Genomic DNA, 25,874 nt, shown 5'->3' on the forward strand with positions numbered 1-25,874 from the left:
ATCAGCTGCTGAAGATAAATAGAAAAACAAGTCGATTAAAATGAGGATGAATAAAGTTAAGTATTTTAGGAAGGGTCACAGCTGTTGGATTTCATAATCAAGAAGCTGTGAAAATTATTTTATCTACATAAATAGATGTTTGCTATACTATTCAATTTTAATAATCTGAAGAATTGCCCACATCTGAAAGTTCAAAAACATGTAATTCTGCTGATTAATTGTTCTAACACTTCTTTTTCCTTCTTCTCTTTAATAGTCTTCAGAGGGAACTGTAGGTGAAATGACTGCACATCAGTTGCATTGCCAACAGAGGGAGTACTAGATTGCCTTAACAGTGTTCGTTGGCGCTGGTAAAGCATTTGTCCTTATATAAATGCAGAAAAAGAAGTCGTCTTGCCAAGTGAGAGGCATAGTAAACCCAAGTATTTTTGAGTGTCTAAGAAAAGGCTGGTGAAGGGGGGATGTTCAAAGGATTCTTTGATAAGATAACTTTAAGAGACTGAACTTATTCTTTACAATTCCTAGCTTTGCATGTACTACATATTTCCAAAAGAATCTTATAATACATGAGTACACTCTGCATTTGAATATTTAAGAGAACCTCAGGGTTTTTTGTAGTTAAAGCCTTTACATTTATTTACTTTTTTTCTCTAAACTTTACAGGAGGGGAAAACCGAAGTGTCTGTGTATATGAATTGCTTGTCTTCTGAGATGCAGAAAAAACTTTTTGCAGCATACACCAGTTCACTTTATCTGGTTGCGTTTGGAAAGCAATGGTCAAGGTAAACATTCATTGTAATGCTAAAGTGAAAGGCACTTTTTTCCCCATGTTTTATAGGAGAAATAGTATTATTTTCTGTAGCAGGAATAGGTAATAATATGTTGCTTCCAGCTTTTGCACACTTTACAAAGGCATCTCTATTGAGAAGCTTTCTCCATGCATCCTCCACCCATGGAGTTAAAAGCTAGTAATCGCAGTTTACATAAGCCATTATGTGCTGTGTGCTGCATCATTCACATGTGGATAATAATGTGATGCAGGGCATGAGGTAATGATTTCAAGTGTACACACCTTTTGGGTGTGTTGAGGTGCTCATATTTTAAGCATGTAGTTCTCTCTCCACACCTTAGAAGATCTTTTTTTAATAGCTGTTATGAAATGCTGCTGCTTTAGTAGGACATGCAGCCTAGTGCTTCTGCCTTGCTTACAGAAAACACAAAAGGTAGAAACCTTACAGAAAAAGCAAGGTAGAAATAATCTTTATATGCTATGTTACCCTTTAGTGCTCTGTATGTTTACAATAAAGTCATAATAAATCACCCTTCCACCTAATTGATCAGAATAGATAAGTCTTCCATGTTTGTACAAATCCTCAGGCTTATCATTAAAGTAGCTGTTAACTATTGCTTCCAAGGTTTATACTGAAGGTATTAAGAGTAAGGGTAAAGAGAAGTCATTTCAGCAACATGGCTTTTAATGTAACAGTAAGTTCTAATTTAAATATATTAAATCTTAATTTTGTAATACTTTTAATTTTAAGTTGTTCAGCATTTTATATTGGCCGCTTTTGTGTTTATTGCACACAAACTACTTGGAGATACAGAGCTTTTTCATTTTTGGAAGATGATGTCTTGTGGTATTTAAAGCAAATATTATTTGGGGGGCTTGGGGCAGGAATGAACTGTGTTTGGGTCCACGTTTTATATCCACTGGTATTTTTGTCCAAGGTGACTGGACTGACTGGTTGTTCAAGTCAGCAAATGTTTTTGTCCTTCACCTGCAGTCTGCTACTATTCAAAGCACGTGGCCCATGCTGTCACACTTGCATACACGCTTGAATTAAAATTCCCGCAACTGTGTTTGTTCCCATTTAAAAGTCTTGGGTTTTAACATAATGGAAGACTCTAGGCTTTTGTAAATACCGAGTTGCCTGTGTGCTCAGAATTATTTTTTTTATATTGCTTTTGTGCTTCTTTTGAAAAATTGTTAGCAGATGTTTAGAGTTGCTCATTTTAGTCTTGATATTATCCCTGTCTGTCTTATTCAGATATGGTTTTGAGGGTAAGTCAAGTATCATTTGATACCAGTGCTCATTTTTTCCTAATGATATCAATATAATTAATAACTAGGCGGTACAAACATTTTCCTATATAGTCAAAATCTGTAGGACGAGTTGGTTATTGATTGGCAAAAGTAGGCACTTCAGTAGCCTGCTGGCAGGGGACTAGGAAAACATCAAGCTGGAAGCTGCCTGGAGCTCTTAATGGAAGGCACTGGGCTACCAGGCCCTGCCTGGCATTTGGGCTGGCTGGATATGGTGTTTAGAGGCTGTCCCTGAATCCTGTTATGAATCAAAGTGTGAACTGTTAGATTTAGACCACCTATACCATCTATTGAGAATTCTTTTTTTTCTTATTCTGTCCATCTTAAACATCTGTAGATGTTTAGTTTCAAGTCTGAGGCTGTCAGACAAACCCTTTTTCACTACTGTTCTATATAACCCGTATGTTAAAACAAAAGTTACCCTCTGTTAGCCTAAAAATTTCTTTGCTTACCTGGTAAAGCAAAACAGAGCTGGGAATAGAATGCTTTCATTTGTTACTCTTTTGCCTTTCAGATTGTAAAGAAAACTTATAAAAGTTCCTGTAATGCTTCTTTTTTCTTTAAATACAGTTTTTGTAATGCATGTGTTTTGATCTCAGAAAAGTGGACAGCCTGTGGCAGGAACTGTATCATTTTTGTTTTTAGCATTTAGTAATGAATTTGAAATAGGGGTAATCATGCAAAATAGTGGGCACTCAGAGGTATCTCTTAACTGTTCTGTTAAATCTTATCTTTTAAACTGTCCTTTCTATGGTGGTGGTAGTCGGTATGGGTAATGCTCTGAAGAAGATTGAGCAGAACCAGTAAGTAAAAACTCACAGTATTTACCTCTGCTGTAAGACATGGTTAATTAGGAATGGGGAGTTTTCCCTGCTGTTTCTCTCGTGGTTAGGAATGAATTCATTGCTGTTCATTTATATTTCACTGCTCCTATCAAGTGCTATATATTGTTGCTTCACTGAAGATCCTTGTAATTACTGATTTTTTAATTTTTTTTTTTTAATCTGTCAGGTGTAACTACTCAAGTGGCTTTTGTATATTGAAACTGCAATCTGATCACACTACAAGGTCTGAGAAAAAGCTGAATAGCAAAGTATTTCTTCTGCTTTTAAGTCACATTCCCATGGTGATGGGTGTGGCAAAATAACCTAGATTAGAGCTTACTAAAATGAATGAGTAATAAAATTTGTAATGAGGTGGGTATAGCGTGAGCAGGCACCACTCAATTTTTCCCACAGATTCCTGTTGGCATAGCAGTCATGTTTGTTTACAGCATTTGGAACAGTGACAGTATTTTAAAATGCTTGTGCACATCTAAAAATGCCTGATCTGTGTAAAATATTCAGGGTATCAGTCAGGTGGCTCATTGTCTCTTAAGAAGATTTTAATTTTTAACATATTTTTATAACCTGATTCACAGATTTTAAAATGTCATGAAAAGAGAGATAGCAGAGATTCTAGAAGATACTGAAAGACCTGTTAGCTGCTAAGAAGAATTATTTTTACTGCAAACTGTGTAAAGCAGGATAGCTGGGGGAAAAAAAGGAAAAATGAAGAGGAGGAAAAAGCTCAAATATAATTAAGTGTTTCAAATGCACTGGTAGTTGCCATGGAACTCCGTAGTACCTTCATTTTGTAACATGGCTGTGCTGCCTCTGGTAAGTAAATGCCATTGAAGATTGATGCTGTTCCTAAGAATACATTGTAGAGTCATACTTAGATTTCGGGGGTGGGAAGGGATGAGTCAGAGGTAGGAATTGGTGTCGATCCTTGGAGAAGCTTACAAACAGGATGGATTTAATAACATGGTAACTAATATGTGACAGTTGGATACTTCCTAAACTTTAGTTAACTACAAGCAACAAAGATTTGACATAAGATTTTTTTACAACATATATTTAGCTGTCATCCAATGACTGAATAAAAAATTATTTACCTTCAGAACTCGGCACTCTCAATAGGAACAAAAAACTGCTTTGCTTCTCTGTAGGTGAGAATTCAGCTGTTGTTGGTATTTACATAAGTGGTAGAATGATTTGCATGGTCTTTTTGAATAGGCTGTTTTTTCAGTTATCTATGAAATGAAACAATCAAGATGAATGTTATTGTTAAATTAAGTACGTTGTTTAAATGAGCATGCAGAAAGGATTCTTTAAATAATGTCTGTTTAAGGGTACTGTTCTCTGTTGCTTTACCTATGTTGGGTAGAACGAATAATGTAAAATTGGATGAAAGCTTGATTTGTGTAGCACACCAACAACACTTGCAGGACTTGCAGAGCTTTTATGTACTGCTGCAGGGTAGTACAATCCAGGGAAGGAAGACACTAAGAATGGAAAGACTTCTCGTAGCATTTCAATCCACTAAGCTGTGATTATTTATATTTTTTTAACTGTTGCATACATGATAATTAAGGCTAAAAGGGCAGTTTTTCATCTAGTGTAGACTATCAGTCAAAGACTGCTGGTTTCAGAGACATAAATGTAAGGCCAGAAATACTAGGAGTAAGCGTGAAGCTTCAGGGTGCTAAATCTCTTTAGGGTCGATAAAGCTGTAAATAGATGAGCAAAATGTACCACTCAGGTTAAAAGGGGAGAGGGGAATCCTGTGGTGTTTTTGCAAAACCAGAAACAAGTACAGAAGGTAATAGTGTTTCTGTGCTGGGATTTCTGAAGCAGCACTTCTGTGATTAAAAAAAAAAAGCTATTAGTTGCTTTTCTCTGAAGCAGGTGTGTCCATCAGTTCTGTGTAGGAATTGCTAAATGTACACATTGAAGAGATCATTCAAATGAGAAAAATCTTATACCCAAAATCTTCATACTTGTGTGGGTATGTCCCATTGAATATAAAAATGCGTCTCTTAAGTCAGGATAGCCTTAAATGCAGTTCTTAAAGAACAACGTTTTAGCTGTTTGGAAAGCTAAATTAAAAACTGAAAGGTCCAATAATGTTGGACCCTTCGCAGATCTGAAAAAAGGCAGAAACAATTTCAGCTGGTGTTCCCGCACTACTGAAGAGAACAATTTTAATTCTAAAGTGGGCCTTATACTTGTGGCCAGTATGCTAGTAGTTATGTCAGCATCCTGAATTGCCCTGGAGCATCTAGCAGTTCCTGGTTTTACAGAGTTATGAAAATGTGTATATATTATATGTTGACTGATGTGATTATGCAGTTCAGAAAAGAGAGCCACTAGAACTGGAAGCAAAGATATTCTGGCTTTCAATCATATTTAGTCCTTTATAGTACCATGATTTATAGTACTGGCATCTTTTTTTTTTATAATGATTGCTACAAATTGGATGTGAACGTAACTGGATGTTACTGTTGTCAAGAGTCTGCATGTATCTCCCATCTAAGTGCAGACTGGTACACAGAAGCTGTCAGCTATTTTGAACTGGGGTGAACTTAAGTTACAGTTGCTCTGAAGCTACTTGTTCATAGTATGAAGGTTGATGCTGGTTGAATGATGGATAACTTAACTCCCTTATTTCCTACAAGATTACTTTGATCTTGAAGTTATGGTTCTGTTCCACTAGGAAATTACATGAAAAACAAATGGCATATTCACTTCATAGGTAGAAGCTTTTGGTCTATGTGACATGATTCTCAATTCTTGCTTTAGTTGCAGGACATTTTTAGCTTTGCCTTGCAAGACGGTAAAGAAGGCTGCTTAGGCATTTGGACTGTATTTTGTCTGTTATTTCACCACTGTTACTGCTTGCGCTTTATTAAGAGTTCTACAAAAACAGCAAAGCTGCAACTCTTAGTTTCTGTCTTTAATATTAAGCTGACTTGCAATTGCTCTGCTCTGTGCTAGCTACATCAGTCTCATACCGCTTATGAAAAACTTTAAATGCTGTGCATTGAACTGCACTACTGATAACGGGAACAAATTGTGTGAGACAAAAAATCACGTTAATGAAGGAAAATGATGGAAAACTATACATTTAGAGGAAAACACACTCCATATTAGCCTCAGATCTACGAAACCAGCAACAAGCACAAAGGTTCACAACTGTAGCTTATGCAGCAGTAGGTATTTTGGGGAAGCGTTCCGTAAAGTTAGTCTGAGACTCTGTTTTTACCCTAACTGCAGTTTTTGTGTTGGGGGAATATTTCCATAGGTAGGAGCTGCAGGGTCAGGTTTTTTTAAGTAATCGTTTGCTGGCTCTGTGCTTCTGTGTACAATTGAGTGTTTAAATCCTGAAGTCCTTATTCAGCAAAACTTTTATCAAATTTTGCAGGGACAAAGAAGGGTGGCTGTCCATGGATTTGAGTATCTGTTTCAACATCTAGTGGCCATGGTAAGAGATTCTATTTAACATTTAGGAAGTGAAATTGTAACAAACATTGCTAAAAGCTGATCTAGTTAAAACCTATTATTTGGGGGATTGCGTCACACCATTTTGTGCTTTACCATGCTGGATTAATGCCAAAGAATTAAGCCAAAATGAAACACAAATTGCAGTCAGTCTCCAGCAGTGGAACTGCTTTCTCATCACCCTTTTGTTTGAATGGTATCATGCAGAAATGAAATGATCTGTGAGGGTGCAAACTGAGGTTTGCTTTGTGATGAATTCAGCAGTTATGGGCCAGCTCTGCCTGGGCTCTGCTGCCTATTCATAAGAAGTAAAGAAGTGGAGCAGAGCTGTTCGATTCAGCCTTGGAAATGTTATTAAATTGTGTGATGATGGTGTTGGAGCTACTGCTGCAGCTGTTTAAACTTTAGCAACGGCGTGACGCCAGGTTCTCATGTATTGCTTCAGGGACACAATGAAAATTAAAATATTCAGTACTTTAGAGAAGGAATGATAATTTCTGGGTACGAGAACAAAAGGAAAATGGAGAAAAGAAGCAGACAGTGAAGTTATTCATCCATTAAGAGCTATGTGCTTCATACCTCCCCACCCTGTCCCCCCTCCCCTTCACGGCTGCCTGCTGCCGCAGCGCCTTTCCCAGGGGGTCCCTGCTGCCGGCGCTTCGGCCACCTCCCCGCTGCGGGACCGGGGCGACCCCAGGCACGGAGCCGTGTGGGCGGGCAGCCGGGCCGGGGGGCTCCCCGCGGCATGGTTCCCCCCCCCGCCCCTGCCAGCCGCGATGGCAGCGAGAGCCCGCGGGCTGCGGACAGCCGCCGCTTCCCGCCCTGCCCGGCGGCGGCCACCCCCGCGGGCTGCCCCGGGGCGAACAAAGCGGGGGGGAGACAAAGGGAAAAGGCAGCGAGGGGAGAGCGGGGGGCAGCGAGGAAGGGGCGCGCGGGGAGGCGCCGCTCCCCTGCTGCAGTCCCCGCCTCGCAGCGTCCGGGCCCGGCCGGGCGCAGACGTTGTCTGCCCGCCCCGCCCCCTGCGAGCCGGGGAGGCGCCGCTGCAGAGGGAGGAGGGGGAGGCGGCGGCGGCAGGAGCTGCGCCCGGCGGCCGGGGAAGGCGGCGGCGCCGAGCCGGAGGCGGCAGCGGTAAGGCCGCCGCAGGGGCCCGCGCCGGGAGGGTGGCGGCGGTGCTGGGCGGGCGGCGGCGCCGTCTGAGGGCGGGGGGAGCCACCGCGCACCTCCCGCCCTGGGGCCTCCGCTTCCCGTCCGGGCGGTGAGGCGGCGGCGGAGCGGGCTGTGAGGGGACGGGCGGTGGCGGCGCGGCGCCGGCGGACCTTGCGCTGAGGGACCCCGTGTGGGGCAGCGGGGCGCGGGCGGTGCCGGCGGGGCGATGCTGGGCTGGGTGAGGCGATGTCCTGGCAGCCGGGGCGCCCGCCCGCCTCCCCCGGGGAGCTGCTGGCCTCCGCCGCACGTGCCCGCGCTTCCCCGCCGGCCTGCCAGCGCCGCGGTGACAGCAGCCGGTTTGGCCGGTTCCCGAGCCCTGTGCTCGGCCTTGCTGGGCTCCTTCTGCCCGGCTCGCCCGCCACTGTGCCCCCGGTGGGACGGGGCTGGCCGCCCGCCGTGCTCCCGGGGCAGCTACGCTCTGAGCTCGGAGGCTGGTGAGGAGAGCGGGGCGGGCCGTGGCCAGGTGCGGGCACGGCCTCCTCCCTGGGTCGGGGGGCCGCGGCGTGGAGCCCTCAGGTGTCTTCGTGGTTCGTGAGGAGGGGCAGGGACGGCAGGGTCTCGGGTGCAGTCTGTGCTCCAGCCCTGCCCTCGGACGGTGCAGCGCTGGGCTTGGTCACTGGTGGCTTGAGTGGATGGTTCTTGAGGGGAATTGGTATTTCTTGGTCAATGTTGACCTGCAGTTCTCAGTGTTCCATGCTTTGGCTGATGTTTTACTGATTAACGATTTCTCTTATCATTTACCTTGGCTCTTTTGGTTTTATGTCTGCTCCCCATGCTTGCGTTGTTTCCAAAGCCACTGATTTACAGGTGAGCTGCTCCGGTGTTGCCCCACGGTTCCAGGTGGCTCAGCCAGAGTTTGCTGCCACGTCTGTAGCCCATGTAAGACCTGTGGGATCCCCAGGCAAAGGCTACGCTGCATGCCGCTCCTGCTTCCCGCTACATCGCTGGTGCTGCTACCTAAGGTGATTCAGGGTTTGCTTTTTTCTGTGCCTCGGCTGTCACGGGGCACAAGGTAATTGTTGCTAATGCTCACATGTTAATGTGACTCCTGCTGTATTAAGATCAGGAGTGAGTTTTCCTTTTCATTGTATCGTCTTTGTGCGTGTGTTTAAAAAAAAAGAAAGCCAAGGCTGCAAAAATCTCTTCCAAAATATAGCATGGGGAAGAAGATTCAGTCTATGATGGTATACATTTGTGATTAAAAACATAACCGTGAAACGAAGACTCTTTCCTCCCCACCTCTTACTTACCCAGCGTGCTGAGTGGGTAGGGTTGTACGGAAGTTCACAGGTTGCTTTGAGGTCTTTGAGCAGAAAGATTTTAAACCATGTTGTATCTGTATTAACATATAGGAAGAAGAAAAAGGTACAAAAGAGGGAATGCCTTTATGTCTGCTGCTTTGCGAAGAATTTTACTTAAAGAATAGAAATACGAACATAATTCTGAAATAAGCAATGTCAGGGAGTGATTTTTCTGGAGTGTCTGTCTGTGTGCACCTGCTACAACATGTAACAAGATAGCAAATTAGATACTGTTGTGGAAAACTTCCCTCCCTGGCCACAACAGCCATGTATCTTAGTCTAAGGAGCGTGAAAGTGTTCAGCTACAAAACTTCTTCATTTACGTACTGAATATGAAATGACTGAAAAATGTGCAAAGGATTAGTATTTGTTGGTTTAAAATTACAAGATTTCAGGGTTCTCTTCCTCTCATGTATACATGCTACAAGATTTTCTGTCTGTGCTAAAATGTGTTAAAGCTTTGTGTATTGAATGGAGAGGAATGTGTTGGCTGAAGCAGAAAAGCTTGGAAATGTGACCTTAAATGTCTGTATCTTTAGGGGAGGGAGGGAGAATTTATTTGGGGAAAAAATAGTTCTATGTAATTTGTATGGTTTCTATTAAAGAGAATATCTCAACTTTCTTGTGAGGGGCAGAAAAAGAGCTGTCTTGTGTCTTCATCATGGAAGTATAGTGTAGGCAATAAACAACCTCTTTCCTTATGTGATTATACTGTAGGAAGGAGCAGTGCTCATATATGCTGATTGCTATGACTTCCTAGAGCTCCTGTAGGTTTCCTGTCTGAGCTATAGGCTGTATCTATTTACCATCTTCTAAATGTGAATATCCAGGACAGCCTTTATTTACTTTGATTGGATAATTCCTTTAGTATTGTGCCATTTATCCTTTTAGCCCTATTAAAGTTTTTCTTGGGAGTGACTGAGAATATTTCAAAAGAGGTCTTGCTTCAAAAGAAGTGGAGTGATCTGTCTTGTCAATATGATTTTTCAAAACTGCTTTTCTTTCTCTCTCTAAAACATTCAGGTCAAATGTTAACTCTGTATGTTGAATGCAAGTTTTCTAATGTTTGAACATGATGACCATGAATGAATGCAGCTCTTGTTTAATCTTTTGGCATTCCTTAGGGACTACTGGCTCTGCTGGCACGTATAAAAAGTAACGCACTGGAATCCTTATTGGACTGGCATGTTTAGAAATGCCTCAAATGGATGGTGTTTTGTTATTTAATGAAAGGCAATTATATACTGCATTAGCTGTAATCTCAGCTGCCCTCCGCTAGTTGCCACTTTCTGCTGGAGCAACCAGTGTGTTCTTGACCAGCAGAACTGATGCCAGCTCTGTCAGCAGTGTGGTCCCTGATGATTTCAAACATCCACTAATATGTCTGTGCTGTGTTTGTCCAGGTTGTCTGTTCTCTACATGCATTTATTTTTGCAGAGTGATGTTGCACTTGTGTGACTTACAGTGGTATAGTTGACCCTTAGAAATACCCACAGATCTGGTACCTAGCTGCCAGCCTCTGAAAAGCTGGAAAGGGTTTAGAAAATGTATCTAAGAACAGACTGTTCAGGTTGCTACCTTAGCACCAGCCTGACTGTTTTCCACCTAGAATTTCTCATCAATTGTTTGTACAAACACACAGAAGACTCTTGGGTGAATACCTTGCATTCTTTTAATTTATAAGACATGTCTTCACTCTACTGTTTCAAGGAGAAACACCATTAAAAGCCGTTCAGGTTTCCTGATCTTTATAATCTTACTGTGTATGTTTTTTAGCGCATTTTGAGGGGAAATTGCAAGGCAAAGAGAGAAACTCGGTATTTGATAGAGGTAGCTTATCTGACACTCATTTTGCTTCTCTGCTTGGCAGCAGCATCTACTCAATCACAGCAATATTTATCTTAAGTTCTGTGTTTGTACTTCTACTTTATTATATGCCAGCCATGTAGCAGTCATGGTGCTAATTTAAAAGGCTAAGAACGTGGAGAGCTAAAAAGGGATTGCTGATTTGATGTTTTCAGAGAGTGCGAAACAGTTACAGTTTCGCCCAAGTCTATCAAAATTAAATTCTTACTATAAAAAGCAGCATCTTTGTTTCAGCTGCTTCAGTTTTAATTGTATCAGGGAGAAGCCTTGTGTCTTTGTTTATATAAATTTGGTTTTGATACAGGAGATGATATTTTCCTTCTCAAACTCTCATTTAAACTTTAGATCCCAAATGACTTAAACTTGATGCTCTACTATTCCAAAATCATAATTGTAATTGTGGACTGAATGCGCTAACTGAGATGGTTGAAGATCACTATGGTCAGAAGTCAGTGTGGAGAGTCAAACAAATTACTCCTCTTGTTATCAAAATGGAGGGCTTTTGGGAAAAGCAAGAATTTCCTTGGAAAAACATAGGGAAAGTAGTAAGTTTTGATAGTGGGCTTACCAGAAGAGGTGGCAATAATTTACTTTCTTGGGTGAAAAGTTTCTCTGCTTCTCAATCCTTGACTCATTCTGTAGAGAGTGATGTGTGCTTAGGAGGATCATGTGCTTTCTGATCTTTTAATAGACTATAACAGCAACATTTTTGTAATGCGTGTGTACAATGGCAACTTGATGAGTTAGTTTGCATCACATTTTCTGTTTGTTTTTTTTTTAAAGCTTTTTAACAGTTTTCAGCTCTTCCTTATTAATTAAAGATGGGAATATTTTTAAAGAATTGAGCAGACTGTGATTAGAAATAGCAACATAGATAGAGAAAAAATTACTCACAAATTGCTAGCCCAGAATAGTTTACTGTTACAGACATCCTCTCTTACTTGTGCTTCATATTCAGCAGTCTAAGTCTTTGTGTTTCAATGGTATATTTTTTTACTGAGGATCTTGAGGCACTTAGGAATCTGAATGAGCATAGCAAGTTCTAGAATTATGAGATGACATGGCTTAAAATGTCCTTGATGCAGAATTAAAATCCATAAGTGGAGCAGAAGCTTTAATGAATTACTTTCCTCATAGCATTGCTGTGATATCTGACTGACGGTTTGAGGTCCTAAGCCTTTTACTGGCTTTGAACTGATTCATCTTGTTCTTAGTACAGTTTCTTAGTTTACAGGAATTTATCGTGCCTTTTTCCTTTCCCAAGCATATGCAGAGAGAATTCTGTTTAACCAGTTTGCAGTGAATATCCTGCACTCTCCAGGGTAGAAAAACAGCTACGTGTCTTACTTAACGACTTAGCAACATCACTAAAACTCTAATTTTCAGTGGATTTGTGTCTCGTAATGGTTGCCTTCCTAACCATATTATATTCACATTTTATATTATCTCCAAACATACCAGTAACCTGCTGCTATCAAGTGTATTGATGATAGTACTTTGGTTTTCCATTTTGCTTCACAAATTAGTTGGTCTGATCTAAAGTCATTGGGAGAAGGTTAAGACTATTTGAACACATGTCTCTCTCTAATTGGTTGGCCTACTGTGAAATTTTTAAGGATATAAACTTGTTTTATTTTGTTTTAACTTTTTAGAAATCTCCTGTCTTTTATTTAATTGAAATTACCCAGCAGTTTCAAAATCAAAGGAGAAGTAGATTTATATGCAGGCCTGGCTACCGTAAAAGTCCTGATGTTGAAAGGTAATTTAAAAGTCTTTGGTCCTGAGTGTGCTGTGGATTTGTGAGCTCACACATAAAACAGTCCAAGTCACCTCCATGATGTAGAATTGCAGCATCTACTGTCTCAGTTAAGAAATAAATCTAAATTTGCTGGTTGAGCTCTAGATTAGCCATGTCCTTTAATGAGGGACAGCATTGTGGGGTGTTTGGATTGATTCCCAAACAACAAATTTTGTTCTTCCCCAGTCCCTCTAAGTGTACAGGAAAGTAGGAGTGTCTTCTGAGTTCTTAAGGAAGCAGAGATTCACTCTTAGAAGTTGCAGAAAACCAGTAGCTATTTATGGGGATGTCCTTATACTGTGGTTGCTTGATAGTGGGATGAGTGATGACAAGGCAGAGTGCTTGCGTTACAGCATTGGGACTGTTTTGAATATTCTCTGGGTGTCTTTGTTTCACCAAACTAGTTGCTTCAGACTAAGTAATGTTTATCTAAACAAATCCCTGCTAAAATAAAGTTGAAAGGTTTTTCAGGACCTCTGCTAGTGATCGTACAGATACGTTTCAGTTTGAGTAATTTGTCAGCCACTCTTTGTTTCAAGTTATGTTCATCAAATCAATGACACTGTCAAAAGAGCTGTGTCATACCAGTGGGCATACTTCCCAGCTTATAAGCTTTTGGTTCTGTCTTTTAATGATAGCAAAAGCAAACTGTGTTTTGAGTTAGACTACAGATATACTAAAACTCTCATGCAACAGTAATTTCCTGGAGTAATCCCGGTAGTGACTTTGAAGACACTTCAGAAGAGCAAAGGATTGCTTTCGTTCTGTTAATTTAGTAGTTATGCTAGTTAAAATAGAGAGAAGCATTTCTTCAAGAGTCTGTCCCTAATAAATTCCATATTTATGTTAAGAACACGCTCTGAGAAACTGAGGCTTTCTGGTTCGCAAAGGATGAGTGTTTGCCTTTGTGAAGGGTATACCCCTCTAGAATTCATGTGGTGGTTATATTGGATTAGGCTGGAACGAGCTGAAGTAGGATGTCATAAGAAGAATGATCCTATATTATTGAATACATTGAATAAATAATGCGTATTGTTTTAGCGTCTTTTCTTATGGTAGTGGTGTATCTGAAGAATATATTCAAATCATCCTATTACTTGGTTAATTGACATCAAAATGCATGGTTTCTGGGAGACAAAATAAAAACGACGTTTTGTTTTTAAATGCTCCTTTTTTTCTGATTGCTGTGTGTTGAGTGAGTAATCAAATGTAGACTCCCAAATGCCAACCTTTATTCTATTTAAATATTAAAATCTTAATTCTGTTTATTTTCTGTTTTATATATAAATTCTTTCTTAGATTCTATTCATTTCAACTTAAATGATACCTGAAGATGCCTTTGTAATCCCACAGCCTAATCACTGAACAGTACAGTCAAATTCTTGAGCAACATTCAGGTAATCAATTTGGCTTGATTGTGACTATGGCAGAGGAGGTTACATCAGTACCATAATAATTTGCTGTTTGTGACTTGTGTTGTTCTGAAATGCACACAGTGCTTTCTGCCTTGTCTCAGTCTGAACTTGCTACTCATTCAGTAAATGCTTTGGAGCGGACAAAACGTGCTGAATTTGCACTAAGTCATGAGCATTAGGTTCAGAGGGAAGTTCACCTACCATTTCAGTAACGGCGTCAGTGGCTAAATGCATTGACCTTGATATGAATTCATAACTCCAGAATGGTTGTATTTAAGTAGTAAGTGGCTAGGAATTCAAAGTGTCCTGCATCATCGCAAGAGGAGTTCTATAAGCTAATGCGTGAAGGCTTCCAAATACATCTTTTTGGTTTAACTACTTGTAATTGTTACAGAATTTGCTTTGAAGCTTAGTGTGACATTTACAATGCATATTGTTTGCTGTGGAATTATTTCATTGTAATACAATGCTTTCAAAATGGTGATTTGGTCTTTTTGGTTGGCCAGTATGAAATATCTCCGATAGACCCAGAACGTGTCAGAGGAGGCATCGTGTTCAGGAAGACTATCGTTCCAGGCTGCGGCTCATCTCTTTCACTCTGGATGTGCTGACATTGCAGTTTACCAAAACATGGGAAGTTTGGCTGCATAATAAGCAGTAGCAGAGATACCTTATTTGTATTCCTCCTTGGAAACAAAACAAGATGGTGGTAACATAAAATGCCTTTTAGGGAGAGTGTGTGAGGCTAGCGATCTGCAGTATCCCTCTGCTGTGTCTAACTCATCCAGAATTGCTTCAGTAAAGATGTTGGTATGTCCCAGTCTGGTCAGGCTGTGGACATGCTGTGGCTGAATTAATCTCATTCCTATCTGAAGTTAGTCTCTGTGATTTGGCACATTCTGGCATAGACAGAAATGTTTTTAAGGAGGTAGCAAGAAGCAAATAGCAGTGCAGCATGAAGGCATTTATTTTGTTTAAAGCCAAAATGCGGTTGTATTTTAAAAATATGTATGAATTTCAAAAGCTTACAAATTCAACTGAAAGCATTATTGTAATTGCTTTTGGAAATATATATATACACTCACTTTTTACAGAAATGTAATATCAACCCAGGAGACCGTGAATACAACTTTCAGAGCTGTAATAAGCACAAGATCTGAATCATACAGAAGATGCTTATATGCTTTAAAGTTTTAAGATAGCAATAATTTTAGGAGTTGTAGGCATTTGTAACTGTGAGAAGAAAACTTCCCAAGTTCAAAATTCCAGGTTACTTTTTCTAAATGATTGTCAGGATATTTGAGAAATGATTCATGAGCTTCTGAAAACTTAGCAATAGTGGTATGGACATAAAGGGTATGAAACAGATATTTAAGAAATGCTGTTCAGGCAGCTATTTCAAACATAGTGCTTCATGTGGTGAGTTTGTTTTTCTCGCAGGGAATCAAAGTTTCTGGATTGCGGCGGCCTTTGAGATATGCTTTCCATATCACTTTTCTATATAAGGAATTTTCTGGTTTATTTTGTACATGTTACATTTCCTTAATGATATGGCCAGAATTTGTTTCTAGATAAATAGTAGTTGACAACCACAGGGATTGCATATAATCTGTGAGATTTTCAGCAGTCATCTGTTCTACACAGCCCTTTTAGAATATTTACTCTGTATCTCTCAGCCTTTATGTCTTTTGCAAAGCACTGGTATGCTTAGCAGCATTAACAAATTGAAGTGGTTTCTTTTTTTGAGCTTAGAAATGTGTTGGCATTGAAAGGCATTTTCCAACAGTGTTTAATCTCTTAATAATGTTAACTAAGTTTAATATTAAATCTTTTTCATTTGAAATGTTTTGAAGAACTCATGCATGACTGATAGTGGATGATCATTGATTTAAACAATTGTTTCACTTTATTATACAGATAAACCACAGGAGTAGTATTCCAGCCTCAAAGTACACTGCACAGAGTCAGGCTGGTGTCTGCATGCAGAAGACTGAGATTATGCAGTCCGTTTTGAGTCAATTCAAACATTATGCTGCTCTATTTTAGAATGTCCTTTTGTTTCCGAACCAAATGGACAGACAACTTGCTTTTATCCATGGAAACACTGCATCTGTTCCGTGGTACTGGCAAGTAGTGATGTTAGCAAACGTTTCTTGCTTAAATTGTTGAGCCATTGTTTCAAATGTTTCATCTTTTGCTTTTAACTGTGGCACTAGCTGTCCTGAAGGAGAGCCTGCTGGTGGCAGCATGCTCGTCAGATGTCAACTAAGCTTAAAGAACTCTTGGTGCTATTTTATTCTTGTCATGACTATAGGGTTCTTCAGTAGCATGAGCTGAGGCTTTAACTTTTTTCCCTGTTTTCTTATTTAGTTGTGGTTTAGTTCTTTTTGGAGTACTAGCTGTTGAAAATACAGTCTTGAAAGAAACAGTGGTAGACAGCTATTTTCATTTTATTATAAGAATTACTTTTTTGACAGTTGGAAAATACTCTGCTTTTTTAATTTGGGGTTATGTGGTTAAATTTTATTTATTTATTTTTATTTCAACTTGCCAACAGAATTCATATTTATTATCAGATTAGTGGGATTTATTTCCTTACACCAATGGTTCTTAACTTGTTACTTATGGATTGCTTTGATCCATGTACTACTTAAAAGGTCTGTAAAAGGTAAATAAGAATTAAGGATATTATCAGCTAAAAGGGCCAATGCAAGGCTTCATGTCAGTGTTTGAAAATTTTTAGTGGTCAACACACATACAATAAATCTGCAATTTATTCAAGAATGTAACACATTTTCATGTTGTATGAAATCATGTTTCCCAGTAATGGCACAAGTGTAAAGCTTGTGTTTAAAATCTCTCTTTTTTTTTTAATGCTCGGTTATGGTATTGGAAAAACTTGTGGCTTTCTGAACACTTACATAGTATATATTATCAGATTCTCGGCGTTTCCTTAGGTTCCTGATAGGATCTTTAGAGAAACTTACAGTTAACATTATTGCCAATTGGTTATAAAGATTCTTTTTAAGGAAAGCTGAGACAGATTCAAGGAAGGAGAGGGAACAAATGGAGACAAGTAGCTGGCTGCTGCTCTCTCTTATGAGAACTAAAATGAGGTAATTGACATCTGGAGCCTGTTAGGAAATGCTGGAGTGTGTAATGCTTAAGGTCACTTGATACAAATTTATGCACTTTCAGTGTTTTATGAATTCTGTTAGGAAATGCTACTGTAAAGGCCCTGACTATTTCTAAGACCAAAAGTTGCATTTTCACTGTTGCAATAAGGCAGTAATTTACCAAACTGCATTGTCTACATTTTAGCAGGTTTTTTTTAATTAAGGTACAATTTCGGTAACTCTGAAACCAAGGTACAAGGGCTGGTGTTACTTCTGGCCTAGCTGAAGGCCTGCGTGTTGAGAAAAGCGAATGACACAGCAAATATATAACCCATGACTGTGGAGAGCAAGATTAAAACATGAATGAGTACTCGGAGCCAAGAAATGCAATATTAGAACATTCTGACTTACTGTTAAGCAGAGGTTTGTTAAACATCTATTAATAAATAATTATTTTAAACTGGCAAAATGTGATTTTGAGGGGTCATTTAGTGTTTGTTTTCTTTTAATATACATGTTACTACCTGTGTAGTGCTGGAATGCTCTTTGGGGGCAAAAAAAAGAGGTAGTATGTGGAAAAGAATAGCAGAATACTGTAAGACAGCATCTAGCCTCCTGATTTTGGGAGACAATCTTTTCTAAGGAGGATGTGCCTTGGCCCAAATAAGGTGGTTGAATTTCCATAAATTTGGTGTTTGGCACTGACAGAGAAGACTGAACTAAAAAGAACTGACCTTGATAATTCTCGCATTTCTGTATTTGGACCAAGTCCTTTACTGTGTACAGTTTTTCTGTTACGTGGATTTTGATGAGCTGAGAAAGGTAATGGAGGCATGCATGGAGATCCTGGAATTGGAGGGGAAGGAATAGGGACTGCAGCCTGAGGAAAAATAGGTAGGTAGTGTGTAAGAGAGAAAAGGAAGGCTTTTCAAGTCCTCAGTGTGTAAGAGTAAAGTGCAGTTTTAGAAGATTTTTAAAACAGAAGCTGAGGAAATATGATGCATTCAGATTTACCAGGGAGGACAGGTAGGTAGGAGAAGGGGAAAAAAAAACCCCACAGTGTTCCCGTTGTGTCCAAAGTGACATCTTACGTGATCCTGTAGTTGTTCTGTATAACTGTGTGCCTCCCAGTTCTTTTATGGCTTAGTCATATTTCGTGCCTATCCTTATGCTTTGATTTCAGAGAGCTGAGTTCATGAACGTGAAAGCTCCCACTTAAAAAATTAACAGTAAACTGGCATACGTCTTGCAAAAACAATGGAGAAATTTTTCTCTTCAGTCGTCATAACTCTGCAGATGGGTGGGTGACATACTTTTGGCAATGCTAGAAAAAATGTTCAGAAATCTTCACAGTGCTACTTCAGAGTTGTCATGGAACATAACTTACAGACAAACACCATACATCCAAGGTGGTAATTAATGCTTTTTAAAGTATAACATTTTTGCAGACTTCTTAGAAAATGCCTTTAATTTGGCATGGCCAATCTTGAAGTAGCATAAATGTTTCACTTTGGTATTGAGGTTCACAAAGCAGTGTGCCTGATACTTTTTTTTCCCCACAGTTAACTGTTTTTTAGGAACACTTATGTGCTGGCTGTTAATAATACATGAAGGGTAGAACTTAGAAAGACACGGTTGGCTTGTATCTTTGGTCTTCCTTCTTGTAGTGTAACAGTTTTTCCTTCGCTAGTGTTTGTTGAACATACTGTACACCCAGCATGGGTACCTGAGTGGTGCTCACCCGGCTTTGGGAGGTGTGCAGTTGGCCAGCTTTCTGCCCGTGCCTGTGTACTGCTTGGTGCCAAAACGCTGAGTGAACAGCAAGACTGAGACCTGCTTTACCACTCTTGTTTGTCATGTTCTGAGCAAACAGTTGAGCAAACAGTGTATTGCTACATGTCTGTGTTTCGGGTTTTTTTTTTTTTTCTTCTTCAAGCTTTTGTTTAGATGTGTGCTTTTTTTTTTTTTTTTTAAGTGGACATAGCTGTTCTGTTAGTGCCTTGTGTATAAGCTTAGCAAAGAGCTGAGCTGTGCGTGCTCACACAGAACAGTTTATGCTTTTGAAGATGGGGGGAGACCAGTCACATTAGAGTTTGGCTTTGAATCTGTTTGAGAAAAACCCCACAGATTATTCATTATAGATGAAAGGGCCTTTCTAAAGCTTTTGTCATCAGAAGGAAGATGCCTTCTGTGGCAAACCCCTCATGACACAGTTCCCTGAAAAGCTTGTTGCTGGCTTCCAAGTTCGAGCAGGGCTCTATCCTAGCAACTAGGGAAGAGTCCCTCCTCCTTTTTCCAGAGGAGCGGAGCTGGGGCACTGTGTAGGGGACTGTGAGCCAGTGCATCTTGTGATCTAAAAGACCTCACACAGCTGAGGTGGATGTTTACTTTTTAGGTGTCATCCCCTGACCCTGTTGATTAATTGGTGTTTTCCAGTTCCAATCTCTCTTAAAGTTTTTGTTCTTTTTATCCTGAAATTCCTGGTTCTCATGATTTCTCTTGTCCTTCGTTCTCTGTTCTCAAGTTGTTTTTGCTGGGATATTGCAACACTTGAAAAATGTGACTGAAAACAGTAAGTTGAGCAGAATGGTTATATCTATGCGTAATGTTAGTAATGCTGTTAAGGGCTCTGTTTTTCTTAAATAACCTTTTAGATTAAAGCTTAAGATGGATACAGCAGCATTCAGTGAAGTGAGTTATTTTGATGTTTTAGGTTCAGACTTGGTGTCTTTTAATAGCAAATGGCCTTTAAAAGATGAGGAATTGGAAATGCTGTCCTGGGAAATGCCCATGGTTGTTTTTGTGAAGCGTCTTTTACTCTGCATTTCATACACAGGCTATGTGTATGTATAGAGATTTCTTCTGCAGGAATTAAAATACTGATTTTTGTTTCATGTCTAATATTTTTATATACAGGTTTATTCCAGAATTGGAAAAACTCAAATGATATATTTTATCCATGTTTGGAAAAAGATAGTTGCTACAGACAAAGAGGATTGACACTGTTATTGCAAAAAGATGAGTATGTTAAAGCCAAGTGGACTTAAGGCTCCTTCAAAGACCATCAAGCATGGGAGTACATTGCTGAAAACACCTGCATCTGTTGCAGCTGGTAAAGGAATATTTAAATATCTTAACTTTTCCCTTATTCATCTTCTAACAAAAAGTACCTTTAAAGCTATGAGTATGCACTATTTTTACTATTTACACCAAGGTATTTTCGCTTGTAATTCTGGTCTATAAAAGTAATTTGTACAACATGCCAAAAATCTGAAGTTACTAATTAGATGTGATCAGGCAGCTTTCCTTGAAGAAATCTTATCATGATAAAAATAATAGGGTAGTTTCTGAGGTAAGACTTGTAATCTTCACAAGATCTTTACCAAAACCTGTATTAAATGCATTTAACGTCACTGTCCTTAGATTTTGAACTATTGTATTCCAGAGATTAGTGTTTTCATAAGTAAGAAAGTTTGGAATTGTCCTTTTCCTTGTAGAAATCGTGCTTTTCCAAATGCTTGTTACATTGAAACTAAGTAATGACACTTTCTGGAATATTAGTGTATTTAATTCCTGTTGCATTCTTACTGTGCTTGATTCCAGCTCCAGCAGAAAAAGCAGCTTCCAACGAAAAGACCTCCAGCACAACCACTGCAGATGCACATGAAGAGTTTGTGGATGATTTCAGAGTTGGGGAGCGTGTTTGGGTCAATGGAAATAAACCTGGCTTTATCCAGTTCCTTGGTGAAACACAGTTTGCTCCAGGACAGTGGGCAGGGATTGTTCTGGATGAACCCATTGGTAAGAATGATGGCTCTGTGGCTGGAGTTCGCTATTTCCAGTGTGAACCCTTGAGGGGAATATTTACAAGACCATCAAAATTGACAAGAAAAGTGCTGACAGAAGATGAAGCCAATGGTACACCGACAGCTCATGCTTCTAGAGCTACATCACCAACTTCCGTATCAGCTGCTAGTATGGTGTCTTCATCCACTGCTGCACTTCCCCCTTCAGGAATTCCACAAAAAACTTCACCACTTGCTGCTAAGGAACATTCAACTCCTCAGATTAGCAATCTTTCAAAAACTGCAAGTGAATCTATATCAAATCTCTCTGAAGCTGGATCACTAAAGAAGGGAGAAAGGGAGCTCAAAATTGGAGATAGAGTTCTGGTAAGATTCCCGTACAGCCTCTGTCTCTGCTTTTGATTGATTGATTGATGGAAATTGTATTGATTGATTGATGGAAATCTGCTAATATTCAAAACGTTACTACTGTTTCCTTGGTCAAGGTAGCGTAAATTTATGCTCTAGCTTTCTTTTTGTTGAGTGTACTCTGTAGACGAGGTCTTTGCACGCAGCTTTGCATGCCGTAGGAAGATCTCTGCAGTACCAAGATAAAATGGTTAATTTGGCAGGTTTTAATCTATTCTATTTTGCTAATGTTTTAAAAAAATAATTCATTATTTAACAACATATTTGTAGCTTATCTTTCCATACCTTGAAGAACTGCAGTCATACCAAATAAAAATGGAGCCTGTGAGATTTCCATGCAGCTCTTTTCAGGGCCATGTTTTTAGAAAGCTATCAGTTCAATAATTGATTGTTCCCCTGAGTGGTGATAGGCAGCAACAGAAGTAGCCACATAATGCCACTGATCACCCAGGAATTACATGTTCTGTTGGTGATGTGTCATGGTACTTGGCTGCCCTTCTGATATTTAGAACCATAAATGCTTCTGCTGATGTATCATTTCACTCTTTTAAAAGGGAGTTAAGTTTTGTTAGTTTAAACATTTTTTTTAAATAATGATGTTGTATACCTTCTATATTTGGATCAATGTAATAGAGCATGGGTCACTTGATAACTGATTTGACATACACCTACTAAGAAAAGTGGGAAACTGCCTTCAAACACTAGCTTTTGCTTGAAGAGGCAGTAGAAAGCTGGTGGTACCTTGTTTATGTTGTGTCCTTTTATTTAAAGGCTATGTATGTAGGCTTTAAATATAACCCAAATGATACTTGTATGTCCACCAGATCTACGATTGCGATAACACAGATCTGATTTTAGGTCTGAATTGTGTGTGTGTCATTAAGCTGAAGAATTGTCTTACTGTTGTTTTGATATGATCTCTCTTTATTTAAAATATAATTTTTAAAATTTCTATTAGGTAAAAACAAGGACAGGAATGAATACCCTGGCATAGAAAGCATTTCTGGGGTTATTGTAAGAATCTTGTGTAGAAGAAGTCTCATGGATTTCATGGTTTGTCTTGCACTGCCCCACCAGATAACACAGTGAAGGTGGATTGCTATTTTAATTTTTTAATTTTTTTTTTTAAGGACAAATTTGACTCCCCTTTCTGTGTAAAGACAGCTTAAAACATAGGGCCAAGCTGAAGAAAGTGTGAAGGAAACTAAGGTAAAGTGAGGGCAGGGTTTGGCTGACAGCTGGAGTTGGGCTGAGATGCATTTTCTTGGAGTGGCAATGGAAACAAAGATTTACCGTTTATCCCTGGCTATTTCTGTCAGAGACTAGAGCCCTGTCGTCTTCCAGTCGGCATCGGGTTTTTAACCATTTGTTTGCCTATATCTCAAGGATCTTTGTGAGATCTTCTGGGATGTCCTCTCTGGGTGGGAAAATTATCTGATGCCTATAAAGGCATCACTCTCCTGTGTCTTGTTAGTGCAAATTACAGAAGTGTATTGCAAGTGCCAGTTTGATAGTAGTAAGGTCCTAAATTCTGTTTAAGTAGAACACATTAAACTTCATCCTCCCTACTTCCTCTGTTTGCCTTAAGTCTTTCCTGTTGAGTCATCAAATTGTAGTTTGAGGTTTTGGGGTAATTCCTAGCACAGCATGTCAGTGATGTGTATCTGTAATTTATATCCCACTATAAGACAATGCATACACAGGAATATGAATGTTAATGACAGGTTTCTTGTCTGCTCATTTTTAACCCTTTTGGGTGCCATGATAATTTTTTAGTAGATCCCAGGCTCTGCTGATGTCATGTCTAATAAAAATTCAGGTGTAACTATCTTAAATTGCCAGGTTATTGCAAATACTAGTAAACTTGGCTGAATAATCCATTCATCTGTTAATAGTATGTTTTTTCTCTGCCACTGAACTCCTGTCCCGCACTATGGACTGTAGAACTGAGCTGACTAATTGTTGGAAACAGTCCTCGGAGCCTACAGCTACCACCAGTTGTTGTGAAAGACCTGTCACTTACTGTAGCTTGCTTAGCCATTCCTTCTCCATCTAAGGTACAAATGCAACTGGACTGCTCCGTGTTGTTTGGTTTTTATTTATACTGACAGCAGTAACTTTTCAGTAATACCTTATGCAAGAGGATTAGAGGCTTGATGGAATGTATAAGTCTTGCCTCAGCATAGAATTTCCCTTTGAAGTGACAGTGTAGTGTCATGGCCATGAGACATGCTCCCATCTGACCATACCGTTGCAGAACTCCAGCAACTAAATGCTGTACGCATCCATCAGTTCTTGCAGGTTGGACTGACTGCTGTTGAATGCTTTGTGAAGGTTCTTAGTGATAACAATGCTGTGATGATTATGGATATACAGGTAAAACAACTGCAGAGAATTGCATCTTGAAAACGGTGAGCCTCCAGCAGTGTGGAATTGCAGTTCAGCAGAACAATGAATTCATGATAGACAAAAGCTCATTTGGGAGTCTTATTAAAATACATTACTGGAAAAGTATGTCCTTAAGGGCAAATTCATAGACGGGTAAGACACAGCTCGTCAGCTAAGATTACATTCTGGAATGGTCTTCAGATGTGGCTCAACGTTGTTGATCTTAGTATGTGATCTTGGGGTGTGGAGTGTTACACTGAAGCATTTAAATCTGTTACATTTTTTCCTCTAACTGTGATTTTAAAACGTACTTAATAGGAGTTATCTTGAATTGATCTGTTCAATTATTTTATCTTTTTTTTTTTGTTGGCAACTGGTTGTTTTTGATGATTCCTTCAATAAAAAAGGTAAAATCATACAGCTTTTCTTTTCTGGGTTATCAAAAACCAAGTTACCATTCTGAAAACTGTTTAAACGCTGGATAAATGCATTTACCAACTTACATCTCAACTCAGCTTCTTTTTTGCATTACACAAATGTAAATTTGACACAAGTTTGTTGAACCTGAAATGCTGGGTTCAAAGCATTTCAGGCTTGACAAACTGATGTGTCCCAACAGCTAAGTTTTGTTGGAAAATTTTTCAGTTCCTACTGAGACGTTAGTACTATTCCTCTACATTAAAAGCAGCTGTCAGCTTTTCACAGTTGCTTCTGCATTCTGTCACAGCAAACTACTGCATCAGATGGTCATAACCAGTGGTGTTGGGATGAGGTAGTTTAATGGCTGTACGTGCAAAGGAATTTTGAAGAGATGATTAAAGCTGTAGTACATGGTTGGTATTGTTTTGTGTGGATAGAAAAAATGTCTTAAACTTGTTTTCTTATTCATTCGATCTCTAGTTGTTTCACCAGTCTTTTGTGTACTTAAAGTTAGAATTTCCTAATGCTGCATTGTCCCATATGTAAAGTTCCCCCCAAACTTCTGTGGGAGAACTGATGTCTTTAAAAAAAAATACAGATTTAGTATTTAATAAAGGAAGCTTCCAATGTCCATATCCCTGACTTATTTGGATGTGAAGACAGGTACCGTACAGGATCATTCCTTAATTGAGGTAACATTAGGAAGAACAGTGGTTATGTACAAACTAAGTGTTCAGGACACTCATTCAGATGGTTGTCAGAGAAAAGAAACACCACTGCAAAAAAACAAGTAAAGTTGTGAGGTGATCACCTATATATTCTGAAATGCAGGCTTGCTTAGAATATCTCATGTGAGGTTGTGCTTTACAATGCAATAGATGTGAAGATGAAAAGATGCAAAAGCAAGCAGGCTTGCTTTTTCAGGGGGCAGAAAACATATTTTTGCAAAAGACCTTGTATATGAAAAAAAGTTTCATTAACATCAAAATAGATAGTGCTTCAAGGTGTGCAATATGTTAGCTATATTCCTGTGGATGCCTGCAGAAAAATACTTGAGGTAGATTTGCTCTAACAGTCAGCTATAACTTCTCCCACCCCTCCCCCACTAGTTTGAAGAAGACATATTCCAGACTGTTAAATCAAGTTATAAACATCAGAAAAATAGCTTGTGGTAGACATCGATGTCTGTAAGGGAAATATAATAATTGTGGAAGAATTCACATTGTCCTGTTTTCTGGAGGAGTCAAAGTAAATCAAAAGCAAATCAAACTAAATGAATCCATGAGCTGAAGTATTATATCCCCGTATGGATGTTCCAGTGCAAAAGGAGAGATTTCTGTCGTTTACTTCTTCTCAAAAACAGTTAGGTTAAAACAGCACACAAGCCCTCTGCTGCCTTGGAGATCTCTGATAAGAAATCTGTCTCCCTCAAGTCCTGGTATATTTGATCCATATTCAGCAAGCCTGTATTTAATTGCCTAGCTGACTTGAAGCTGAGCACTAATTTTCCTTTGACTAACAAGTACTTGAAAATACTTCATGTTAATATGTAGAAATGTTGAAAATATAGGGAGATAAAGTACATATTTTAAATAGTTGTGGTTTCTGATATTAACTCCTTACAGCCCAAGTTTTCATTTGGTGCACTGATGTATAACTTTTACTGGAAAAAATAATACAGCTGAACCAAAGGAGAAGTTATTAATGCAGAGTTACTCAAATAG

The 25,874-nt window shown here is 39.4% G+C and overlaps 1 protein-coding gene across 10 annotated transcripts in view; it reads left to right on the top strand.

Annotated features, from left to right (window-relative positions):
* The first annotated feature begins 86 nt into the window (after positions 1-86).
* The window catches only part of CLIP1 (CAP-Gly domain containing linker protein 1), an 81,104-nt gene continuing 55,316 nt past the window's right edge, over positions 87-25,874 (top strand). For 6 of the 10 annotated variants that reach the window (XM_080406073.1, XM_080406077.1, XM_080406081.1 and 3 more), the window contains exons 1-5: positions 87-782; positions 3,116-3,762; positions 6,350-6,409; positions 20,045-20,240; positions 20,732-21,300. In XM_080406073.1, the coding sequence (XP_080262199.1) occupies positions 20,147-20,240; positions 20,732-21,300 (663 nt within the window). In that variant the 5' untranslated portion in view covers positions 87-782; positions 3,116-3,762; positions 6,350-6,409; positions 20,045-20,146. Of the gene's footprint in view, positions 783-3,115; positions 3,763-6,349; positions 6,410-7,210; positions 7,555-18,057; positions 19,701-20,044; positions 20,241-20,731; positions 21,301-25,874 lie in introns of those variants that run through there. The other 4 variants (XM_080406075.1, XM_080406074.1, XM_080406072.1 and 1 more) reach the window with 4 other exon arrangements.

This window comes from Falco punctatus (assembly GCF_963210335.1).
Source record: "Falco punctatus genome assembly, chromosome: 1".
NCBI lineage: Eukaryota > Metazoa > Chordata > Aves > Falconiformes > Falconidae > Falco > Falco punctatus.